Below are 26,281 nucleotides of genomic sequence, written 5' to 3'. Positions count from 1 at the left end.
TAATCATCAACTATCTAACAAAAATAACAGCAATGCCATTTGTCATTGCCCCACGCAGTGATCTCTTTCACTTATTCCATTATAAAGAAATGATTTTAGTCACGTCTTAACCTATAAATTATTCTGTGAACAGTTTCACGATTAACTTTTTTCAACAATAATGTTCCAATAATACATATTTCTGAATTGGATTGCATCTTCGACTTCACATTAAAATTCTAAACAGCATTCCTCCAGCAAGGAAGCTAAAACCACAAAAATACATTTGTTACTTTGGAGGCTTGAACACGTAAATACGACGTAAACATGATTTTGCTAGTTTGTATATAACGTGCATTTTGATGTATTCTAGAAGTTACGAGGATGAATGTATTGTGTTGGAAAAGGGATTTGACAGCATTTCATCCATGATTGATTTTGAAATTTTCATTTCATTCACCTTATTCTTTTTATATCCAATTCAATTCGAATAATTCAGATATGAAAAAAATATATTTCTTTAATTTTTGTCTTGAATAATGGTTGTCCAGCATTTTCTTCATTCCTTTTTTTCTTCCTTTTAGCTATGGTTTTCTACTACTACTACTACTACTACTACTTTTTTATTTGTTATGCGTTGATTACCAATTTTGGAAATTTTCTTTCATTTTATTTTGAAGAAAACCAATATAAACACAGATTTGCACAAAACATTCGTTTACTCGGAAAATCATGGACTGAAAATCAATCCAAATAAAACTTTGGCCTCATGCATAGGGTCTCAAAAACAAATAGTAGAAACTCAGTGTAACTTTAGGCTCACTCTCGATAACGCAGATATTGACTGGAAGAAATGAAACTCAGGTTAGTTAAAACTCTTATTTACCCCCATATCGAGTATTGTAGTTCGGTGTATTACAATTTTTTGCCGCAATATAACAAGCAGAAGTTGTAATAACGTATGCCAAATGCGTGCATGCGATTCGTATGCTGTATACCATATGGTGAACGGAATGTGAGGTACAGAGTCCAATATTTGATAAAAAAAATTTTGTTTGAATTGCTTCAAACTGAAACACCTAGTTATTTCTATAGTTTATTAAGCAGGCATTCTGACATATATATGGTCCATTTGAGAATGAACTCATCCAACATACCTAGGCACCATACTTCCAAATTTCAAGGATGTTTTTCTTATATAGCCCCTTCTTATCTGAATGAAATTTTACCCTTTTCAAATCATAATATTCATCAATTTGAGAATCAAATAAAGTCACAGATGCTTATTGCTTATTGCTGATTTAAAATTCAATGCATGGTAGTATAATGAAATTGTTAAATTGACCAAAATAATGTTAAAAATATTAAGAGTTATTAGCAACTATATGATCTATTTTTTTTTTCTTCTGTGTCATTTTAATGAAAGTAAATGAGTATTTTTATAATTATTTTCCTACACTCACTGTATAGTTTTTGGGAGGGGTGAAAGATAACCTTTGGCTAGCCTTTTTCTTTTTATGTATAAATGCTGGCGCGCCAGCATTATCAACCAATGACCACTCCCCACACCGTAGGGTAAGTGATCATTGGGTCCGAGAATCATGTGCCCAAAGCAAGCGCAGTGAGCCAAGAAAGTCAGCCTTCTGCGTCTGTGTGGCTAAGATTTCTGCCTTAATGCGGCAAGCCGATATGATTTTAAGATTCGAGAGTTCACCACTTATCCTAATTCAATGAGTTACTGTATATTTAAATGAACTTTTTCATGTAATTATATGTTGTTTACTGTGAATAAATCTTATTATTATTATTATTATCATTATTATTATTATTATTATTCCTTTTTTCACCGTAGTGTGGTCAGGCCTTATCACCCGAAGCCCCGATACATTCGGAAGGGCGCGCCAGCATTATCAACCAATGACCTGTCTCCACACCGAGGGGTAAGTGATCATTGGGTCCGAGAATCATGCGCCCTGAGCAAGCGCAGTGAGCCAAGAATGACAGCCTTCTGCATCTGTGCGGCTAAGATTTCTGCCTTGATGCGGCAAGCCGATATGATTTTAAGATTCGAGAGTAGAGAGGACACCATTCCACCAAGGACTCCAATAATCAGAACAACCATCTTGACCGAGTGATCTGGATAGAGTCTGCGGAATTCGAAGAAAAAATCTCGATATTTTATCTGTTTTTCGTCCTCTTTTCTGACGATATTCGTCTCGCCAGGAGCTGAAAAATCAACGAAAATAAACGATATTATTATTATTAATTCTAATTCAATTAAATTTTGGTAATCTCTCAATTATTGGGTAACCTACATTGAAATGGATCTGAAAAGGTTGAAAAATTATTCTATTGAAATAACTGAAAATTTTCTAATCTTCCTTAGAAGGATTTAGCTTCTTCAATCAAAAACAATAAATGTTCTATTGAAAAAAATGTGCTATATGCCATGAATGTTGTTTATGTTGTTTTTTGTACAGAATGGGTCCTTGACACTCTTTCAGCTTGATTAACATTAGCAATTATGAAATGATCAATGACAACTGAGAATAGACATGCCCGGCAATAGGTCACAATTATCAGAGAGTGATTGAGGTGCATTATGTAGACAATGGAAAGAAAGTAGCGACAAAAAATGCAATTAATAAAATGCATCATCATACAGGCCAGACTTTAATTCCGTGAAATGTTACTTTGCATGCTTGCAATCATACTTTTTAACTCATCATGGTGAAAACAGAACATGTTGATATTGAGAATGACAATTTTCATAAACGATATGATTTTATCGATTTTCCATTTTCATTTTCCATTAGGTTAATTGATGAATATGAGTTGTTCTCGAAATATTGATACATGAATATTGTTAACACCTAAATATTTGACCTATTTTTAGCTCAGACATCGTTTCATAGTTTGAATGAATTATTTCTATATCCAAACATTCAGTCCAAAAAAATTTGTATTCAGCTTCAAGTCGTAATTACCATCATATACAGTGCATTTTTTTAATGTCCCCCCCTATTATTTTTTGAATGGGTCAACTCAAAAAATTGAAATTTGAAATAATGAAATTAATGGATGAATACTTTATTTTGAAGTGAAATTGACAGATGAAACTTCCAAGATGGCGACTGGGCGTCATCTGGGAAAAAATTAAATAAAAAGGGTGACACATCATTTTGAAGTTTCTGAAAAATACTTTACAACCCTAGAATATGAAATCAATATCTTCACCTACTATAAAATGGCGGAACATTTAATAATTTCCTGAAGACAAACACATTAATATCGATATTTCTCGAAATATTTCTTTTTATCTGCCATATGGCAATTCCAACAACCCGATTTTTATTTACGGTGCGACGCGTAACTTTCACGAGACCTAAAGGATTTTCAATGAACCGTCCGAATCGTCTTACCTGTAGAAATTCACAACTACCGGTAGTGCACCTAACAAAAAGCCTCCAGGTCATCCGTCCATTCCGGAAGAACAGCAAGTGCAAGTGCAAGTGGTGAAATGATAGTAAATCCTGAACAGTCTACTTATTCCGTCGTGAATGTTTGTGAGGTGTCGGCTTCTACTGTGTGGAGAATTTTGAAGAGGGATAGGTAGCATCCATACAAAATTGAAATGGTACACCAATTAACTGAAGATGACCCTGATCGAAGAACAGAATTCTGCGAATTCATGACGGAAACCATTGCAAGGCATCCTACCTATCTCCACAATATTTGTTTTAGTGACGAATGTACTTTTTTTTCAAACGGCAATGTTCACAGACAAAATTGCTGTTATTGGAGTGACACCAACCCTCATGTTTTCCAAGAAACACATAACCAATATCCAGAAAAAATTAACGTTTGGGCAGGAATATTGGGAAACCATATTGTAGGACCTCTATTTATTGATCAAAATTTAACAGGAAAACTGTATTTGAATATGCTGGAAATTAGTGTTGACCCTCTCATCACTGAAATCGTCGAAGCGAATCCTAATGAATTCAATATGGATCCAACAAGATGGAGCACCACCACATTACTCCAGACAAGTAAGAAACTATTTGGATGCTACTTTTTCCGGTTGTTGGATTAGCCGTTGAGGTCCTACAGAATGGCTAGCCTGCTCGCCAGATTTGACACCTATGGACTATTTTCATGGGGTTATTTGAAACAAAAGGTGTACGAAACTGAACCTGCTTCAATATTGGATATACGCCAGAGAATAATAAATATTTGTAGAGATATTGACGTTACTGTGTTCGAAAATGTTCGGCGTGAATTATCGGATAGGCTTTTCATATGTCAACCATTTCGAGCATCTTCTGAACTGACTTCAAGCGTATTACCTCATATTATCTAGTTATATGACAATGTATTCAGGCAATTATTGAAAGTTCCACCATTTTGTAGTAATTGAAGATATTGGCATTATATTCTAGGGTTATGAAGCATTTGTCAGGAGCTTCACAAATATGTGTCACAAGACCCCCTTTCCATTCAATTTTTTCCCCAGATGGCGCCCAATTGCCATCTTGAAAGTTTCATCTGTCAATTCTACTTCAGAATAAAGTATTCATGCATTAATTTCATTATTCCAAATTTCAATTTTTTGAGTCGACCCGTTCAAAAAATAAAAGGGGGGGACATTAAAGAAATGCACTGTACATATTTAATGTCGAGAAAGGTTAATGCAGTCAAGCTGCTGGAAAAAAATTCCATGAAAATCAAAAGATAAATGTATAAGTACTATTCTGATCATTCCCATATTGATTTCAAATTAAGAGCCACCGGTAGACAGTTGTTTCAGCCTATTGGTCATCGTAAGTACCGGGCAGGCGGTCTTCGATTTAAGACAAAATGTGAATAACCAAGAAAAGTACCTAATGAAAAAAACTGCGTGAACAACACAAGCGAGACATAAGTGAAACCACCTATTGGTGTGACACCCAAGTCAACTTGCCAAGTTTTTATGTCATTGTTGGTGGTTTGACCAATGAATCGGCAGCTGCGATAGCAGAAATTTGGCATTCCAGGATAGCTTCCCAAATTTATGCTACCGCATTTGTCGGTTGACTGGTCAAACCACCAACACTGACATAAAAACTTGGCAAGTTGACTTGGGTGTCACACCAATAGGTGGTTCCACTTATGTTTCACTTGCGTTTACGCAGCTATTTTTATCAAGTACTTTTCTGGTTTTTCACATTTTGTCTTCAATCGAAGACCACCTTCCTATAAGACGTTTTGCACTCCGACACACACACACACACACACACACACACACACACACACACATATATATATATATATATATATATATATATATATATATATATATATATATATATATATATATATCTTGATCTTGAATATATATATATATATATATATATATATATATATATATATATATATATATATAACCTCTAGCCAAAAGCCAATTCGGCATATCTCCTAGTTACGATAATCTCCTGGAGAAGCAAATTTGGTGGGCAGCGCATTTGTTTATACCCCCTGTATAAATTAATTGCGTCCAGTGATTCACTTCTGTTAGGTTATTCAATTCATGAAGATTATTCCTAAACTCATCCATCATACTTCTAGATTAATTCAAGGTTCATGCGCGTGCGTTACCTTCTCTGACTATGAATAATTTCATGGTTACTGAATTGCAGATCTCTAACTTTTGGTTGTGGTCTAATGACTGCTTAATTCATTTTAAACTACTACATGCATCAGTTTATTTCAGAGAAATTTCCAATAGATATTAAACCTAATAACCGAGAAGTGTTTCTTAATTAAATTGAATTATATCAAATGATATTTTAATCGTGGATTTCTAGAGGGAAACTAAAATTGTGTTAATTAAGAAAGATATAATTTGAAATAGTCAGCAATAAGACTAATTGACTGCAAATTAGTGAATGAGTTATATTGCTTCCATCACAGTTGTCACTAGTTGACCTTTCCTCAGTCATACCAATTGTGAAATTTAAAATCGAACTATATTTTATAAAAACTGATGATAATAGATGTGAAAAAAATAAAAAGTAAAATTGGAACCTCTGTCATAAAACTTGGTTGAAGAGTATAACATTTCTGGTGATTGGGAAAAGTGTTTGTTCTGATGAAAAATGTGAATTAAAACTTTCTTTGTTTTTTACCACTTGTATTTGTAACTAACGTTACTGCAGTTTCGTCCTACAAGGACGTTTTTAAACAAATTCAATAAACTGAAATAATTAACAATGTGCCCTCTATACAACCAGAGTAGGTAATAACAGACGGTCCTTAATGACTTGTTTACCTGTTTTACCTGAAAAGCGGCGAGTAAACCAGGTCAATTTGGTTGTTTAGAAGGTAACATTAGTAATGCTCATGAATTGCCAAGGATTCCAAAAAATTGCTTCCAGCCCTTGCCTGCATAGTGTAATATTTCCGTATCGTTTAGAATCGAGAACTGGTGGTTGCATTCCAAGGAATGGAATCATTTTTACCTATGCTGAAGAACCTTAAATATTCAGCATACCGTTTTGAGAAATTTCGGCCACATTGTCCAACATAAACACATTACGCTCTGGACGCTTGAGCTCATAAACTCCAGATTTGTCCATCTTATCTACTTTATTTTTGGCTTTAAAAATGATATTAGATATCCTTGCATGTGGCCTAAATGCCACTTTCATATTGTTTTTTTTCTGAAAAATCCCGCAATTGTCTCTGATCTTTTACCAAAATACGTTACAGTTACAAATTTCTTGATTTCTGATTGTTAGATCTGGGGGTATATTAATCTATATGTAAATTTGATGGTTTGTTTCCTGATTTAACTTCGGGATTGTATCCACGTTGAAATTATTATTCTGTCCTATATGTATGATTGTTTTGATTTCCCTATCCAGACAAAGGTAACGAGAATGATATGTGTAACACTGAATTGTAGGCTGTTAATTCATGGTTGTCGGGATGGAAATAATCACTTGTTATTGTAATGTCTGTATAGCTCGTTTTTCTGAATACATTGAAATCAAATTTATCATGATTATGTGTGATGGTCAGGTCTAAGAAATTAATCTGTCTCTCTATCTCTGTTTCGAGTGCAAACTGTATGTTTCTATTAAGATTATTTATGAATGTCATAAATTGGTTCAGTTGTCTTGTAATAGATACCTCTAAAACATGCTTGTTTGGATAATAGAAGTATTTATTAAATACTGTATAGTATTGCAAAATGTAATATCAGTAACGAAAAATTATCAGAAATAGTGACTAGAAATAATTGTCTTGCTCTATAATTAACTACATTACTCACAACATTTTTTTCATAATATTCACGGCTATTCAAATTCAAGTCTATACATGGCGATCTCGAAAACAGTAAGAGATAGAGATAGTTTCATGTATGCAATGTTTATGTCAATTGTACTCTTATATTGAACTTATTTTGTTACTGCTTTTGTTAACTTATATTAAACTGTTTTGTTACACATATACAAGTAGCTTTTGCAGCTACTTCTGTGTTTTTCCGAGTTTATTCACCACTTATCCTAATTCAATGAGTTACTGTATTTTTAAATGAACTTCTTCATGTAATTTATGTAATTATATGTTGTTTACTGTGAATAAACCTTATTATTATTATTATTATTATTATTATTCCTTTTTTCACCGTAGTGTGGTCAGGCCTTATCCCCCGAAGCCCCGATACATTCGGGAGGGCGCGCCAGCATTATCAACCAATGACCACTCTCCACACCGAGGGGTAAGTGATCATTGGGTCCGAGAATCATGTGCCCTGAGCAAGCGCAGTAAGCCAAGAATGACAGCCTTCTGCATCTGTGCAGCTAAGATTTCTGCCTCAATGCGGCAAGCCGATATGATTTTAAGATTCGAGAGTAGAGAGAACATCATTCCAGGACTCCAATATTCAGAACAACCATCTTGACAGAGTGATCTGGATAGAGTCTGAGTTCGAAAAGAAAATCTCGATATTTAATCCGTTTTTTCTCTTCTTTTCTGACGATATTCGTCTCGCCAGGAGCTGAAAACTCCACGACATATATCGTTTTGCTCTGGTGGTCGAGAAGGACCACATCAAGCTTATTAGCTTGTATGATCCTGAGGGTGAAAAACGAATAGTTCTAATAAATTCGGCACTTCTCGTTCCCCACAACGGATTCAATATCCCCCGGAGCGTAGGGCAACACCAGTGTCTCGTCAATACCGTAAGAGTGCCGTAGATGGTAATATAGCACTCTTAGGGTCGCGTTATGTCGATGGATATAGGCCGAGACCGCATATGCTGGACATGCTGATAGCAAGTGCATTAGGGTTTCGGGCGCCTCTCGGCAGGCCCTGCACCTTGTGTCGAGAACCTCTATACCCATCACGCGACTGCGGTGGACTAAGGTGTTGAAGACACCATCCTGGCATCCCTGATGAACCCCTCAGTTTCCGACTTCAGCCCACTCGACCTGAGAAAAGCGAAGGTCAGGCGCTTTGATAAGCCAAGGTCTCCAATGTTATTGAAGAAGACCCCATGCATTGGATTATCCTTGTGTTTCCGCAGAAGTAAGGTAATCTCTGCGGCTTTTATCTGAGCTTTTTGCTGAACAGGTTCCAACTCGGTGACAGAGTTGTGGTCACCTCGTTCAGTGTCGAAAACTATACCGAGTTCCTCAGCTGCTCGGGCAGCTGCCCTAAAGAGAAATGCCCCAATTCCTGCTCTCTCATGGTCACGGACCATGCAGAGAAGGGGATCCGAACTCCTGACGACTTTACAGGCTATATCCAGCACCATCCTGTCATGTAGACACTCCAAACTCAAAAGTCGACGGCATCCCTGTTGTTGGGGGAAGTACAACCGTGGAATGGACGATTTGGGATGCAAACTCCTATAGAGATGCATCATTTTTCGGGTCTTTACGTCGAGTTGATACAGCTCCTCCTGATTCCACTTCACTACTCCAAACGAGTAGAGTAAGATTGGAATGGCAAACATATTTGTTGCAGCAACTTTGTTTTGCAACTTTGTATTATTATTATTATTATTATTATCTATGCATGTTTCAAATGCATTGTTATTTTAGTCTCTTATGGGTTCAACCATTGGAAACTAAATCGGTGTTATCCAATAAACGGATTTGTCTTTTCTAATTTGAAGCTCGTGCATGTACAAAAATAAAAGAATCATCTAAGTTCATTTCTACGGTATCTTCGAAATAAGGACATGATGGAGCTTTCAATATTGGTTTCTGGAATGACACTACTCCCAAGAATTTTATATGAGCTTTGAATTAGGAAATACATTCATTCACAGTTCGAGGTAAATACCAGCTTTTTTAAAAAACTCAAATTTTTCAGATACCGATTGACATCTAATCGAACACCGAATGAACAAAAAAGCAAGCTAGACAGAAAACTCATGGAAGTTGTACGACGTGGAAAAACCTCACTGCAAATACTAGAGGTTTGTGACATTAATGTTTTTCAGGTACTTGGTGAAGTTTTTGAGACTCAGTTGCTATATAAAAGCAGAATAAGCATTGCTTTCAAACGAGTTGTTTATCAGGGCCGCAATAAAAAAGAATAATTATTCATTTGATGACTGTTAAATTACTCAAACTCACGAAAATTTCGTAAAAACTCTTACTTTACTATATTATATGAACTTTATCGATCAAAAATAGGTACATAAATTCGTATTTGAAATGTAAATTTGATGAGTGTCTAAAATATACGACATTCTGTATAAAAATTCAATGATCAAAGGCATAGTGTGAGCATATTTCCAATATATCTGAAAATGAAGAATATATAGCAAAAAAAGAATTACGGTGTTTTCGGTTATTCTCGTATATCTCTGGAACTTAGAGATTTTTGTTATCATTGAATAATAGCCAAAAATAGTCAACTTTGTCACAAATCAACCTACTCTCATCTGTTAACGAGATCCCCATGCAAATATTCAAGCCCTGTATGATATTGGAAAAACTTGAAGTTCAACGGAAAATGAATAATTTTTTGAAATTTTACTGTTTCGAATTGCACGTTTTTAACATTATCAGTTATCCATCATGCATACCCGTACACTTGAATATTTACATAGTTTCACAACTTTGCCGCATTACTTTCTTCCTTTTATTCACAAAATAGAGTTCGGTTATTCTTTGAAAGTTATGTTCTTACCCGAGACTTCTATATTCAATTGTGTGATTACTATTTTTGTAGGCGGTGATGTTAATCATAGTGAAAGAGTGTCAGGGTCCCGTTTTAAATAGCAAAAAATTACAACAAGGATGTTCATTATTAATCACGTTGCATCCTCAATTTTCTTTGAAACCTTTGTCGTATCTCTTTCATTCGATATAAATAGTTACTTCCTTTGTTGGGAGCAAATTAGCTATTTATTTCAATGGCAAAAACTATAGTGAAAATTAGAATACAATTTATAATGAATCGAAAACCTATTTTTCCAGTTTGCGGAATATGTCTTCCAAGCAGAAACCTTTTAAGTAAATCCAAAAAATTATCTGTATTATAATTGGATATTGAATGACTCGCCTACCTATAAGGAAGTTTAATCCTCCATAATATTAGTAGCTAGTTTAGATTCGAATCAAATCACATATTGTAGTATGTGCCTAACACCACAAAGCGATAGGTTTTGAAGGAAATTTCTGTCTCACATCCCCGCACTATTTTCCAATATTTGTCAATACTTTCTGACGATTTTTAAAAGTTACATATCGCCAAAACTAGGAAGTTCGTTATTTCTGAAAGCGAGTAGTCATGGAATGGTGGTGATCTAATTTGAATGCAGCTGTTAGTATAATTATTGAGGTTTGAACTTCCTTACCGGTAACATTCAAATTGAATTGTAAGGAGTGCAAAAAATTTTCGAAACTGTTTTGTTTTTTAATTTGTGTATGCACAAACTTGCCGTTCAGATCCTTGATCTGATCTGAACACTGAGTAATTGATTTATACGGTATTATTCACATCATTTCAGCAAGGTTCTGCTGCTGGACGAAACAGAAACATCTTCAATAAGGAGATTTATTCAAATATCTGACGTTCATATAAATTTCGTCGCAATATTAGCCATGCAAATTGTTTATTTATGATATGTACCGCTCTTGGTAAAATCAAATGTGCCAAGTCACTTGAACATCTTCCGTGAAATTATCCATAAAAGAGAGACAACCTTTCTTCGATGTTCCAGACTATCAAGGTTGCAAATGATGTTCGCGTCTCCAATCAGGCGCATGGCTCTTTTCTGGATGGAATCCAGCAACTTCAAGGTATGTTTTGGGGCGGAGGTCCATATATGAGAGAAGGTTTGATCTGAGCTTTATAAAGCATCAAAAGTTGCTGAGGTGTGTACAGTTTTCTGGTTTGGAATAGTGTTCCAAGCTTTTGAGAAGCAGCCTTTGCAATTCCAGCGAGATGATTGTGCCAAGACATGTTGGTGTCGTCCATTTCAACCCCCCAACAAAGTTATCGAAGCAGAAAGCGGAATTATCTGACCTGCCGTTATTATATTCGATTCGGAAACATTTATCTTTTTGGAAAAAAACAGTTAGCATTTTTATTCGTAAAAGAGCTAAGAGAAATTAAATGTTACAAATTTTGATTTTCTTGACCTCCAATGATGATGATTTGGAATGAAAAATATACAGTAACCCGCTTGTGGGATTTTTTCCATTGGCATGTATATGTTGATAACATTCTAATATGTTTCTCAGGAATGACTGGATAATGTATAAGTTCTTGGATTTCATCAATTCTGTTTACACTTCCATCGCATTCAGTATAGAGATGGAAAAAGTGGTTGAACAAATTTTTTGGACTTGACAACAACTAAAATTGTAAATTTTTTTGTAAACTGGCTTACATGGATGTAGTCATTCATATTTCTTCTATTCATATAACCATAAAGTATGTAGCAACATTTAACAGCCTGCTCCACGAACTAGTGAAATGTCCTGATATATATTAAGAAAAGAAGTGAATTTAATAAAACAAATGGCAATCAAGAATATTTATGATATCAAACTTATATATCATTTAAAATCCAAAAACCTATATAGTCAAACCATAAAGGAAATTTACTCGATTTTTAAGAGACGACAAAAAACAAATATATAACGTTGGCATATTTGAGCTAACCTTTCAGGACAATTTCTAATTAAAAAAAATAAAGGTGCAAATAAAACGTATAAAAACAATAATAATTTGAGCAAGCATAATTGAAACAAAGACCAGAATTTATAATTGTCATGTGATTCATGTCCGATATTTCATATAAGTTTTAAAAAAAATTGCTTTTCCGTTAGTCAGCTGTCGCCCCCATACGAAAACAACTCCTCTCAGAAGTTGAGTAACTTGTGCGAGCTAAGGACTAACGAGGTCTTACCTTTTAACGTGTGATTCCTAAACTAGAAGAACATTTGAAGCACGCACAAAAGAACATAGACATAATTTTCAGAATTGATAAATGATGTAAACTTATACTACTATCCTACTTGAAGAGGAACATGAGTTCAATAATGAATTCAAAACTTTAAATTTGGTTTCAAACTCGACCTTTATATGTAAATTAATGAATTCAAAAATTACCAATATCTAATTAACGATCAAATTTTTCGTAAAATGAATCTATTTGAAACACTTTCTGCACACCAGAACAAAAGTACTGACTCTCGTCGCCCATTTCGCTAAAGATATTGATTTGAGTGTGATCTCCTTAGTCCTCCCAGAAAAATTAATATGTAATAATCATTGATTTAATGAACTGTTATCACCTGCTTTGACTGGCAAATTAAACATTATATTCGTTATTCTCAAGTTGTTTAATTTAACCTAAAATTATTAATTGGACTGTATTAGTTTTGATATGGAGTTTCATCGGCCATTTCCATTCAATGAACTCATTCATTCTAAACCATACTTATAAGTAAGCATGGATATCTCACTTCACGAAGATGTCATCTATGGAATCAACAGAAAACTCAAGCCTTGCGTATCCAAGACAAAGAAAGCCCCCCCGGTAGACTGTTGCAAAGCCAAACTTCACCATTGACTGGCGAATGAGAAATCAATCTTCATCTTTCTCTGCAGGGTAATGCAAAACAAAGCATACGCGTACGTGACTCAACATCAGTAAGCGTTATTTCGACATAATTTTCATCATTGGTATTAGGCTGAAATATGGGCTCGAATTTCATCTGGTTGCTTTGCAGTGAGAGCTGCAGAGATAAACAAAAAAAATCACGATCGGTGTTACGTAAGAGCTTGTTCATCTTGGCGAGGCAAATCTTGAATTTTCTGTTGGTCCTATGGATGTCCTCTTCGTAAGGAAAGATATTCATTTTTACTTCCACTCAGGATTGTTCTCTGAGGACAATGGGGTCCAAAAGTGTAGATAGTACCAGTGACGATATTCAGGGCTGGTCAAAACAGTGCTCTCTGGAGTTGGATCACGAAAAGTCAACTATTACAAGAACTTTACTGGATCACTTTCGCTTTCCTACTGGTTTGTTTCATTTTCGACGTCATTACCAACGGAATCTCTAAATGGCGAATGCGTAGGTACTCCATTTCCACAATATTGTTTTGAATGGATAATGTAGTAGTATTTCGGGACATATCACATTTACTTGATAAGGAAATTGCTTAAGGTAAGAAATATGTTAATGAAACAGAATAAATACACATTGAAAGATAATCTTCAGAAAGAACGAATGAGACGACATCAAATATGAAAGTAGAACAAATATCATCAATACATGAATATAGTATCTAATATAGAGAATTAGTTCCTCATATTATATCTATTATTTGAATCCATGCTTATCACATTTCTCATTCAATTAAACGTTTCCAAGATCAGAAAGAGGTTGAATCAAGAAAATATCGCCAAAAATCCTGCCTGTTTTATGAACTCAGACTTCTACCAGAAGATTGACGACGTTTTTCAGATAGGAAAGTAGACAAAGATATCACGTGATCCCATGGCACTTATATAAAAGAAGGTACGTTATAACTTGAAGAAACATCAAATTCATTTTTAGATATCGAGAAATCACTATTCTGTATCAAGGCACCTCATCTCTAAGATCTACCAAATATTTCGAAGATGAATGTTTCTCTGATCAATTTTCATTTACAAATTTTTGTACCCCAAATTTCACAAGATATCTACTTTCAATAAATCAGTCGCTTCCAGAGCAACTTTCAACCATGAAATCACCAAGAGGAGGATTTATTAGATGGGCTGAAAAGTTCTTACGCTAACACACAGCGATACAAGTAATCAATACATATTATTTTCAGTTACAAATTTGTACAAATTTCACAGCTGTTGGACTATCAGTTTGTATTATAGGACAGTTTGAGTGAAGCAACCTTTCTTAGTTTGAAAAAAATAGATAAAAAGGAATTTCGTGTATTAATGAAGCCAAGGCTTGGCTTGATAAACATTATTCGGACTTTGAACTAGGAAAAAATTAACTGTTGAGAAGTAGTTTGTTAAGTTTAAACGAGGTGAAATTAGCACCGAGGACGATGCACGCAGTGGACGCCCCAAAGAGGCTGTTACCGACGAAAACATCATAAAAGTTCACAAAGTGAAGTTGATCGGGATAGCTGAGCGTCCGAAAATATCAAAGGAATGTGTTAGACATATTATGCAAGAATATTTGAGTATGAGAAAGCTTTGTTCGAAGTGGTTGCCGCGCAAGCTCTCAATCGACCAAAAGCAACATCGAATTGGTGATTCTGAGCAGTGTTTGAGCTGTTCCACCATAAAAGACACAATTTATGCATCGATATGTGACAAAGTATGAAAAAAGGATCTATCTCTTCACACCAAAATCAAAACGATCGAAACTGTGGCCTATATTCTAAGGCTAGAGACAAATCGTACTATAAAAATGATATCGGAAAATTGTATGACCGCTATAACTTTATTCTATTTTAGCCTACGAACTGAAAGGTTGCTACCTAATCTGTGATTTCAATTTGAAATAAAAATCAGGTGGACAATGTTTATAGAACACCCTATATGTATGAAAAATTTTATATCTCTTGAAACTTTTTCATTTACTTTTCTGAAGATGATCACCTATATTAGAAACAGTCTTTTTCACTCATCCATTAATACAGACATAAAAATGGTAAACTTCCAAAAAACTTGATTGAAATCAACAAGTACTAGGAAACTGTATATCTACAGATATTTGTGGAAATCTTACAAAGAAAGGAAGAAAGCAATCAATTTCAATACATTAACTATATACAAAGATATGTAGATCATGCAAAAAAGTAACTTTCAGACACAAACTTGAAGAAAAAGCCCTCTCGAAACAGCTACTTTCATATAAACATTGAATTACACGAAAGAAAAATACTTTCGAAAAAACTATTCTTATATGAATTATACAGAAATCAATTCTCTCTATCAGTTTGTTTTCCAGACATTCGTTAGGGGATTCAATCAGTTATCATTCACAGGATTGTTACAAAATATAGTATATGAAAGAGGTCATTCTCACTGGTGGACATCCGGTGTTTCGGAATAAGGCACTTGCCTTATTACCTCTTCAGTACCAATATGGATAACATTAAAGGATGAAGCACTCAGTTCATTCATAAAGTTACAACTTTATGTTACGAATGCTATGAATCTACTCATATCATCGATGGCAGTACATAATGACATTCATTCGTTCATTTAGGAAAGAGGAACTTTTGTGAAAGGAAGGTTTTGGCTTTCTACTTCTTCATTTTTATACAAAAATGTGATAACTCATTCAAATTTTGCACATTTGATGAAGATTTGACACTAATGGAAACATATCTGTCCTTGTCCGAAGATAGTTCTGAATCACTCGAATTACTACCAAATTCAGTCTAGTAACTTTGATTCTGGAATTAACAACTTCACTTTTTAATAATAGATTATTTCATTAACGTTATACCTGATTTGGTTACGGTTTTCTCATTCAAATCAATCTCTAAATGAATATAAACAAAAGATTTTCATTCCGTTCAATAACCGTCTTCATACCTAGAATAGTCTGATCGCTGTACACAATTGGTAGACAAGTTTCAGTTGAAATAATTACCATAATTACCGTCATATATGTAAGCAAAGTCTATCAATTAGAACGCTCTGACTCATTTATCATTTTTTTTATAAATGTGAAGAAATGCATCCCACTTGTTTCGAAGGGCGTTGGTACGGATTATAATAAAAATGCAGCAATTACTACGCAGAAATGTATTTTTCCCTTTTGCCTTATGCGGGAAAAATAAATAACTGTAATTATATGTTGAATGTATAATTGAGTTGAGTTTCACAACAATTTTGCAAGAAAAGACAACAACGTGCACCTACAGAGTATTGCGATGTTTCGTTGAATTAGCAGAGATTTCTTGACATAATCCTGTAAAATATTACCGTTTGATATTCTTTCAAGGCTGCCAGAAATAAATATATTTCTGATGGCCTTCAGCTCCTATCTGAATGAAAAATGGAGGTGAATGAAAAACAATTACACTGGTCGAACCGCGTTGAAATTTATCGAATCCCAGGCACTTTGTATTTTGGGTCGGATCTTTCCTGCACCGATGAGAGGTAATTCTTCGAAACCGGTATGTAGGTGATTTACCCGATTACTTTCAGCATGGTCCTGCTGCTATATGAACAAGAAACATCTGCGAAACTAACCTCAATATCCACCGTGATATTAACCGGGGAAGTTGTTGTTTTCTGGTAGGCATTTACAAGAACCTACTGTATAGATAGTTTGGAGAGATGATTATTTAGAGATTTTATTTCGAAATATTTATTTCCTTATACTTAATATACGAATAATTTTTTTTAAAAGAAAGCTACGCACAACTTTTTTTTTATATGAATATGTTACATACATATTTGTTACATATTTGAAGGTTGTTGAACAATGTTTTGTGGTGCATTTCATCAGTTCATCAGTTCCATTGTCTATTATGATATTAATTGATTTGAAATCCCTGAAAGATTATGTAAAAAATTAAAATGATTAGCTGAACAATAACAATTTTATCAAGCGAAAACATACAAGCAACTAAAAAAAAATCATAAAAATTGAACTAATAACACAATCATCTTCGGGTGATAACTGGACTGTGAGATCTGACTATTTATAGGTCATTCGAGTGCTTTCACCTATCCCCTCTTCCCTCTCTCCGCTTCATTAGTTTTAGCAAGAGATGACCGTTTGGCGGGAGTTGGTCGTTTTTCTCTTGATTAGAGGTTTCCATATGTTACGGATCTCTACGCTAGCTTGACTAAATGTGTTGTTGGACAACATATACGCGGTTTCTTTGAATTTTCTCCTAAACCGCAGTGTTCCTCTTTGTGGATGATTTCAGCTTGAGCCCACTCGATGTTATGTTGATAAGTCCAAACATACTCTGCTATTCCGGATTTGCTGGTTTCTCCTCGGTGTGTATGTTTCTTGTGCTCGGTAATGCTAACTTTCAATGGCCTCTTAGTTTCACCGATGTATGATTCTCCGCATTCGCAGAGTATCCGGTAAATGCAATTCTTGGAATCGCAGTCCGCTCCAAAGTGATGATGGAACAGGCTTTGGCTAGAAGACAGCAAGAGCTCCACAAGGAAGAGAAGCCACCATAACTAGTACTTGTACTTCCCTACATCAGAGGATTGTTGGAGAGGATAAGAAGGATTGGGTCCAAGTATAACATCAGAACCTGCTTTAAATCTGGGAACACAGCCTCACGAAAACCAGACCACCAAACGCGGACTGTGATTCCAAGTGGGCTCAAGCTGAAATCATCCACAAGGAGGAACACTGGTTTAGGAAAAAATTCAAAGAGGCCGCATATATGTTGTCCAACATCATATATGCGGCCCGCCAAACCATCAGCTCCCGCTAAAACCAATGAAGCGGATAGAGGGAAGAGGGGATAGGTGACAGCACTTGAATGACTTATAAATAGTCAGATCTTGGAGGAATGAGTCCAATATCAGTCCAAAGGGTAAGGGCGCCAGGCTTCAACCTGTCTGAAATCAAGACGACGTGCAGAATGAGTCCAGTTATGACCCGAAGACGATTGTGGATGCTAACAATCGAAACGTCGTGAAGTAACTTGGTTTGGAATCATTTAATTTTCATTTCTTGTTGATAATTTTTTTGATCTTTTCAGCTCGTGTTAATAGTTTTTTTTTGTTGTTGCTTGTATGTTATTTCATTGTAATTTCAGTTTTTTGCTCAATAAAATTGTTATTGTTCAGCTAATCTTTTCAATTTTTTAGAGATTCTTTCAGGGATTTCAAATCGATTTATATCATAGCAGACAATGGAAGTCCGAACTGATGATATGTTACATATTGTTTGAACAATATAAATAAGTCTGAATCCTGTCTGAAGTCTGAAACCACTTTTTCTCCTGGAATTCCGAATAAAATACTTTATTGCTCATATTTTGATCAATTTTGAAAATCCTCAAAAAGTTCAAGTATTTTACAAGTCGATATTTCAACATCACTTCATTAGTTTAAACAAAAATCATAAAAACCCACACAATTTACACGTATATTTAATGTACCAATCAAAAGGTACTGGTTATTATCTTAGAATTCTTAGATCATAAGAAATAAATGTCTTGAGTTCATGTTTCCTAAGCCATTAAGAGAGTCATAGTTACGACCGCACCGGGGGGCCTGGGGGGCCGGTTAGGCCCCCCAGACGTACCCTGGCGTTGGATGCGATCGGGCGTGGAGGGGTGGATTTTCGGGAAATCCTTGCGGGTACCGCCCCTCACCCCACACCAACAGGATTTCGCAGGGCTTCCTCCCGCTCACCGAACCCGGAATTGCTTCCTTACATCTACTTAGTGTGGCTAACCAAGAGACAGGACCATCGGCAGCGTTCGACCGAACGTTCGTACAAGTTAACTAAGCTCTTCTTTCGCCAGAGAGTGCTCGCGTCGCACACCTGACCCCGCCAGCCATGCCAAATTAATTGGGAATATGGTCCCGGAAGTGGCCGGCCGGGGTCCTAAGCTCGGATACTAGTAGCTCCGTCCAACCGGGTTCCGACACCTCAAGCGTCTGCCTTGGTGCCCTTCAAGGCTAGACTCGGATACTAGAGCCCGGAAGGACCGCAAGCCCCGACACCTCGAACGCTTGGATCCGTACAGAAGCAGGCGAGGATCACGGAACAGCATAAGCCGTCCAGTGCCTCATAATGGGGATGCAATGCACCCATGAATGGATTACCGCAGCCCTGTATCCCTTTACCCGCTAGCGGAGCCGCTGCCCCTAAGAGGCCAACGCCAGTTGGAGATGAGGCTCACTAGCCTCCAGCCGCGAGCGGGCACTCACCTCCCCCCTAGGATAAAATGATAGATGTAATTAATAGTCAAATCTGTGAATATTTTGAAATTCCATTATGTTTATGTTCATGATAATATAACTTTTTTTATGAGTATAGTGAAATATAATGGCTTTTTTCTTGCAAGGTACCAGAAAATATGAATATCAAAGAGAAAAAAACGAATGCCAAATTTCCATACATACAACAGATTTGGCATTACATAACCTTGTAGAAAAAATATCCGATTCCTCAACAAAGGAGAGATTGCGATGGCCGTATTTCTCGGTATTGAAGGAGTATTCGACAATATACCACTTGAATATTAATGGAGTTTCATCCCAACACCAAACCGTTATTTTAACACCTCGACACGTGTTTTGATCACCAAGTGATCATCTTCAAGAGGAAGGTTAAACTAAGATGATCACTTGGTGATTGAAATGCGTGTCGAGGTGTTAAATTAACGGTTTGGTGTTGTGATAAAACTTCAGTAATATTCAATGCTACACCAAAGGTTCCAAACAGTGCATTACAAGTAGAAAATGTACCAACTATTACATCAGAGTTTGATGAAAAAGACATAGAATCGACTATAACTGGTTGTATCTACGCCATGCCTGTGAACAGAATAGCAACCAGGGCTCTTCAAGATGAGGCCATTGAATTCAGAATTGCCAGAGGTTGTCCTCAGGACGGGGTACTATCTTTCCATCTGTGGTCACCCCCGACGGGTAATCTGCTTGATGTACTTGACAGAAAGGAAATGGATCTGTAAGATTATACAGATGACCACGTCGAAAAAAGTAGCTTGTAATTTCTCCCGAAGAACGCTGAACGATTTTCACACTTAAAGCCAGAGACAACAGATGTTTGAGACACCCAGCAAAACTATAATAGTTCCCTTCACCGCAAAGAGAAATCTGAGTGATTGAATAATGATTTTCAATAATGATGCAGCGAGAATGAACTTTCTGAGTATTTATGGAGAATCTTGGGGTTTAGCCCACAAACAAATCCATTGAATGTATGTGATGGTTGACAGACCAATGTTCGCGCATGGAGCACTTTAATGGAGTTGGAAATTTTGACAGCAGGAAGCTCAGACAAAGATATCTGGTGTACAGAGAGAGACTTTTTTGGGACTATCACCCGTGCCATGAGCACCACACCCCCAGTGGCCATGAAAATTACACAAAATGAGATCATGTGAAGCGTAGCAGACTGCTGGCTGACATTGAGAGTCACAGAATTCTGGGAATGACCCCTTTGCAATTGATTTGTCTGAGGAAAGATTGGAAGACAACGTTTTCACACATGAGTCATTAAAAATATTCCCTGACAATCAAGTGACCCTTGGTTATTACCGTGCATTGTTCATGTTGGTAGTGAACTGTCAATAGGAAGACTTGACAAATTGTATCTGGTCTTGATTTCTGACCACACTTGCCTAAAAAGTAATGAAGCTGCTGACTCCCTTGCAAGGAATAGCGCTGTGAGCCGTTTCATCACACCAGAACCTGTCATTGGCATCGCTTTAGGCTTTACATTGAACACTTGGACTGCAAGATGAGTTTCAAAATCCTGTGAAAATCTATCATATCCATTCCAAGACATCCTTTGAAGGATGGTATCAAACAAGTGTTAGACTACACGTTAGACCACGCTGTCTGACCGGCCTACTTACAGGTCAATATCGTCTGGATAAATATATGCAGAGACTTGTATGTCGTAACACAGTGCGTGCCATCTCTTTTTGGAAGATGAATAAACAGCAGAGCACATACCAGTAAGAGTTTGGCAGAGTTTTACTATCGCCATCTGAAATATTACTCATCACGTGAGACAATCGACTTAGTTGAAAATCTGCAACTTATTTAGCCGAGTTTGAATAGTTGTGAACCATAGGTGTGAACCACAATAAACCCTTACAGTTTCCAGAGGACGGTCGAATATACAGCTAGCCTATAAAATGAAATGTAATCAATTTAATTTGGAAACTAAATTACATAAGCACGTATGCGCTTGGTGGAATAACCTAAATGACTGTGCTGATGTCTTGGAACTTAGATCAATCCGATATCGGATTAATAGCCAATAGCCATCTCACTTTTGGAAGCATATTTCATAAAACACTCGTGTCATATATATCGAATTTATTTCTGATTTTGTGTGTGAGTTCTAAATCATTCATGTCCTTTACATCGATTATATTATCATTATTAAAAGAATATACTGAAAAATTAATATTTTTATATATAAATCCGACTTACTTACTCGAAATTTTCTAAAAGTCTCACTCCAAATAGGAATCTAGTAAACTTCATTCAAACGAAACTTCTTACTCTTCTATGCCTTCCTATATAGTTTCTGCTTAGTGGGCTATCAGTCAGTTACAGAGCCAGTTTCATTAATATCACAAGATAGCACTCAATCCAACAACAGTAACTAAATTGATTGCGGAGCTCAAATATGGAGTAAAATTAAAGAATAAGTTGTAAGTGAAACTGTAAAATGAATCTAGATAATTATAATTCAGGCCTTGAGAATGATTATCAGATCAAATTATTTTTCAAAATAGGAACCTACCAAGTTGGTTGATCAGGTAATGTATAGCAAAGTGTGTTAAAATGTTGTTTACATCCTACTGTAATTAAAGATAAGTACTGCTGCACTTGGCTCATGCTACCAATGAAAATAATTTCCAATACCAGATATTTTTAACCTTGTTAGATATCAAGATATTCCTATGATATATAAATTCTGAAACAATCTGCAATGGTGTAAATGAGTATTGCCTGACTACGACATATTCAGTTTATGAAAGTAAATCACGATTTTATCATTTTTTCATTTACAGCGAATGTTTTATGGCAATAGTAACACCTTGCACGGTTTCAGGTTTGCCAAGTGGTGATATTAAAAAAAATTAAATTGCACTTTTTAATAACCAGTCAATACATAGATTCAATTTTCTATATTTTATTTTTACATTTCAATATTTTTATCTTCTCAAAATATGAAATGTTGATTTTGAATTGAACAGTTTTGAAGCATTTATTCGTTGAGTTGTCTAGCAAAATCGTATACTGAGAGATGAAAAAATACGTACCGAAGCAGTCTTTATTCAACATATACGAATTGCCTTTGAAAGTCATAATAAATGTGAATGTACTGAATGAAATCATTCCGCATCAACTTGAACAATAGGTAAACCTCTGTTTAAAATGAATGTAATTAATGAAAATAAGTTTTCTCATACACCAAAACTGATTTTTTCAATTCAAAATTATCGTATATAATTGAATATAACACTTTCTACCCAGGAATATATTGTACAGAACTATTGTTTCTCTCGAATTTTTCATGAACTGAGCAGTAGAAAAGTACATAAATTGTCTGTTTCCAAAATCTAAAACGCGCATAGAGAGACAATATTTTTGTCTGGTGTAGAAATAGTATCATCAATGAATAATAATAAGTTTTATTTGCAATACTTAGGCTTTGTATACAAATTAAAACAATTTAAGCTTACTTTTTGTCAGGCTTTAATTCCAACTAGCTTTTTCACCCTAGAAGGAATCATTTGTTTATTTATTCATTTAACTTATCCTTATAAACTTCATTGCAATAGTTATAATAATTATAAATTATCATTGAAGAAAAATTACTTTCACAGAAAATTTAATTAGTTTTACAAAAAATTAACCAAAACGGATAAAAACCTGTCCTAGGTTAAGATAATCCTTGAGTGCGGATTGAATATAATCAATTGAATAATAAAAATAAGTATTTATTTTTATTTTTAATGATTTGATTTTCAATGGTTTCTCAGGTATATGGAATGTGTAATAAAATTGGTAATTTGAAAGTAATATTTTCGTAAATATTTTCTCAAAAGTGGCATTCCTAAACAGTGAATACTGAAGCCTATCCGCTCTAAAGGAGCTGAGGGCTAATTTCAAGTATATCACATTTGAATTTTTTTATTGGTGTATATATGTGCCAAGGGGAAACCAGACTTACTTATGTGTCAACTTTTGTTTTTTAGGCTTTAAAAATGTTATGCATACTTCAATACACTTAATAATTTTTAGTCTATGAGGAAGACAGTTTGTGTAGATGTCAAAAAAATTTGAAATTGGCACTTAGCTCCTTGAAGACGGTGTGGCCTCACTTCTTGAAATCATTGAAACATCGACAACACCATTTATATAAACATACGGTGACAACAAACCCATCAACCGAACCATAAACCGAATGATAAAAACTTCCACATAACCTTGAAAAATGAATCACGAAATCCACTTAATTACAGCGACTTCATTAGATAACTAGTTAATCGACGAAATCTCTCACCTAGCAATATTGAAAACTAGTCCCAATGGCATTGTTCAAAAGTTGTCGAACAATCGAAAGTCTCAGCCGATCAGTTCACTTTAAATGCATCGCGACAATAAGAACTCAATTACAATCAAGATAACAGTGAAATTCAAATGTTTAAGCGCCGATCGATCAGCCGCGTTTTCAGCGTTTGATAGTCACCAAGGCACACCACGACCGGATCAGAAGCGGACAGGTGAATAGTTAGAAGTCAGGTGGAGTGAAAACTTCATACTAACGTCGGCCGGATGTATGTGTTATGGCGGGGAAACAAACTTTTGTACGAACTAGAGGAAAATGTTAAAGTATCCTTTGACACGCCAAAGGCTCTGAGTAGGCTAATTCAAATAATTGATGAAAAGAAGGAATAAATAACAGCATAAAAATAGTTATTAGGAGAAGAATACGAATTCATGCTCATATACCTGAAATAAATTGAATTCTACCCAAGGTACGGAAGACGAAATTGAGTGAATATTAGGGATGGAAAATGCTTTTTCACGGTTTTACTGAAACTAAATCTTCAGTCTGAAAAAACTAAAGATAAAAGTTCTATTTATGTATCGAAAATATTCATAACTTTTATACGATTTTTTTTATACAACCTACAATTTCTCCAGAAAAATTGGTCCTACAGATATTTTTCACAAAATATTCAAAATTGCATTTCAGTTTGATTTTAAACCTGAAAGAACAAAAAATATTATTGTGCTAGAAACAGAGTCAGACTGTCCACTTTCAGATGTTGTGAAAAAATGATAACCAATAAAACCTATATCTTATCTGTTCTACAAAACAAAATATTGATGTTTTGAAAATAATAATAGAACCAGATGTATGATACAAAATTTTTGAGTGCTGCATTACTAGCAAATCGCCTGAAATTTCAAATGACTTGAGACGAATTTGAAAAATGAAATAAAATCGACTGAAAGAGACCCTTGCCTTTTTTAAGAAACTCAAAAATGAAGTACACTCAATTCAATTTCCATTGAATTTTCAGCTTACTGATGAAACATATATACTGATTTGACTGAATCATTCGTCACTGAGTGTGACCTCGCAGTGAACACACATACCACTGACGATGACTGCCGCAGTAGTAGTCGAAACGTTTGGTACTCTAGGTTCCATTCGATCACGTTCTACCAGCCCAGATTTTATTCTTTTCAATCATGACGACGGCCGTGAAAGCCTATTTCTGAATTTGTAAATTTTTAGATAATGATGTGATTAAAATGCTCAGTTCAATATTCTATTTCATTCATCTCATGTAATGTAAGTAATATTTTTGATTTGATTATTTTTTGATGAGCCAGTTAGTCCAAAAATGTTTCAGAGATGGACATTTGAAGTACTTTAATCTCTTGTTTTCATTTGCCACAGATTTTATTTATGAATTTTGTGTATTGTACTTGGTTTTTATTTACCACTTAGATTTATTTATTTTGTAATAAACCAATTAAAATTCACTTCACTTCTTTTATTCCCCAACACCATGGTAAAGTTATAAAGTATAGATGTCAAGCTAAATATTTCAGTTTGGTTTCATTTTGGTTTTTTAATCAGTCAGGGTAAGAGGTGTTTTTCTCAATATGTCACCGAAAGGCTTGACAATATATTACAAAATGAATGAATAGTACTAATAATTAATATTTTTTTCAAAATAACTGTTTGGCTTTATACTGCTCTATCAGTATAAAAAATGAAAACTTACAAAAAAAAAGGTAAAACAAAAAAGCGGCTCAATTATTTTTTAATATCCTTGGACATTTTATGAAAACCAATACATCATGAAAATATGTTAGAACAATTGTTAATTTTGTTTACATACGTAGAGAAAATAGCATATAATCCGTTGTAATTCACTGTGGCTGAAATTTATTTGAAGAACATAACAATTCTTCGTATAAATTCGAGCAGAATGTTGCATTGTGAATGAAAATGCTTTAAGGCATTATTTATAATATAAAGTGAGTTTGGTATTCATTTCGACAAACAGAAAATTTGAATGAGAATTTTCTCAGGAACCTGCAATAACGATGAGAGGAGTTACATTGTATCCATGATAAGAAATATTCTTTGTTTCCAAATTTAAAATATAATCAACAATATGTGGAATAAATTTCTAATTGAAGTTGAATTGATTCTTCTATATGCTGACGTAACTGCAACTAGCCATGGTGCTCCCTAGGTGGCTCGAGAAGTTATTGAAATAACCTACGCCCAACGCAAGGCTAATAACCGTAGCATTCGATGTCGTTGACACAGAAGAAAATAATAAATTTATCAACTCCATATCATAATAATGGGGGAAGCAAGCGTGGAATGATTTCTAATACTGGACAATTCACTAAGCAACAAAAAATCTGGAAAATTAGAATTATCGGAGTATGTGTAAGTACACAAAAAAGAACGACTAATTGAATAGAACTGGCCGATACTTGATGAAAATCCATGCATATTGAAACAAATTAATACAGTTTATTGTATGATTTTCACTTCGAAAGGTTTTACAAAAACCGCGA

The 26,281-nt window shown here is 35.0% G+C and overlaps 1 protein-coding gene across 2 annotated transcripts in view; it reads right to left on the bottom strand.

The window, feature by feature from the left end:
- Window positions 1–26,281, bottom strand: part of Traf4 (TNF receptor associated factor 4) — a 174,583-nt gene that overhangs the window by 97,209 nt on the left and 51,093 nt on the right. Inside the window, exon 1 of one of the 2 annotated variants that reach the window (XM_074173305.1) lies at window positions 23,730–23,942. The exons of the other annotated variant lie outside the window; for it this stretch is intronic. Within the exon in view, the coding sequence (XP_074029406.1) occupies window positions 23,730–23,761 (32 nt within the window). The 5' untranslated portion in view covers window positions 23,762–23,942. Of the gene's footprint in view, window positions 1–23,729; window positions 23,943–26,281 lie in introns of those variants that run through there. 2 annotated transcript variants of the gene reach the window in all.

Source organism: Leptinotarsa decemlineata, unplaced genomic scaffold (genome assembly GCF_025532065.1).
Source record: "Leptinotarsa decemlineata unplaced genomic scaffold, Ldec_3_MD MMD2_tig00000218_RagTag_RagTag, whole genome shotgun sequence".
In the NCBI taxonomy this organism is placed as follows: Eukaryota; Metazoa; Arthropoda; class Insecta; order Coleoptera; family Chrysomelidae; genus Leptinotarsa; species Leptinotarsa decemlineata.
The sequence above is the reverse complement of the archived record's forward strand: the minus strand, read 5'-3'. Positions and strand labels throughout refer to the sequence as shown.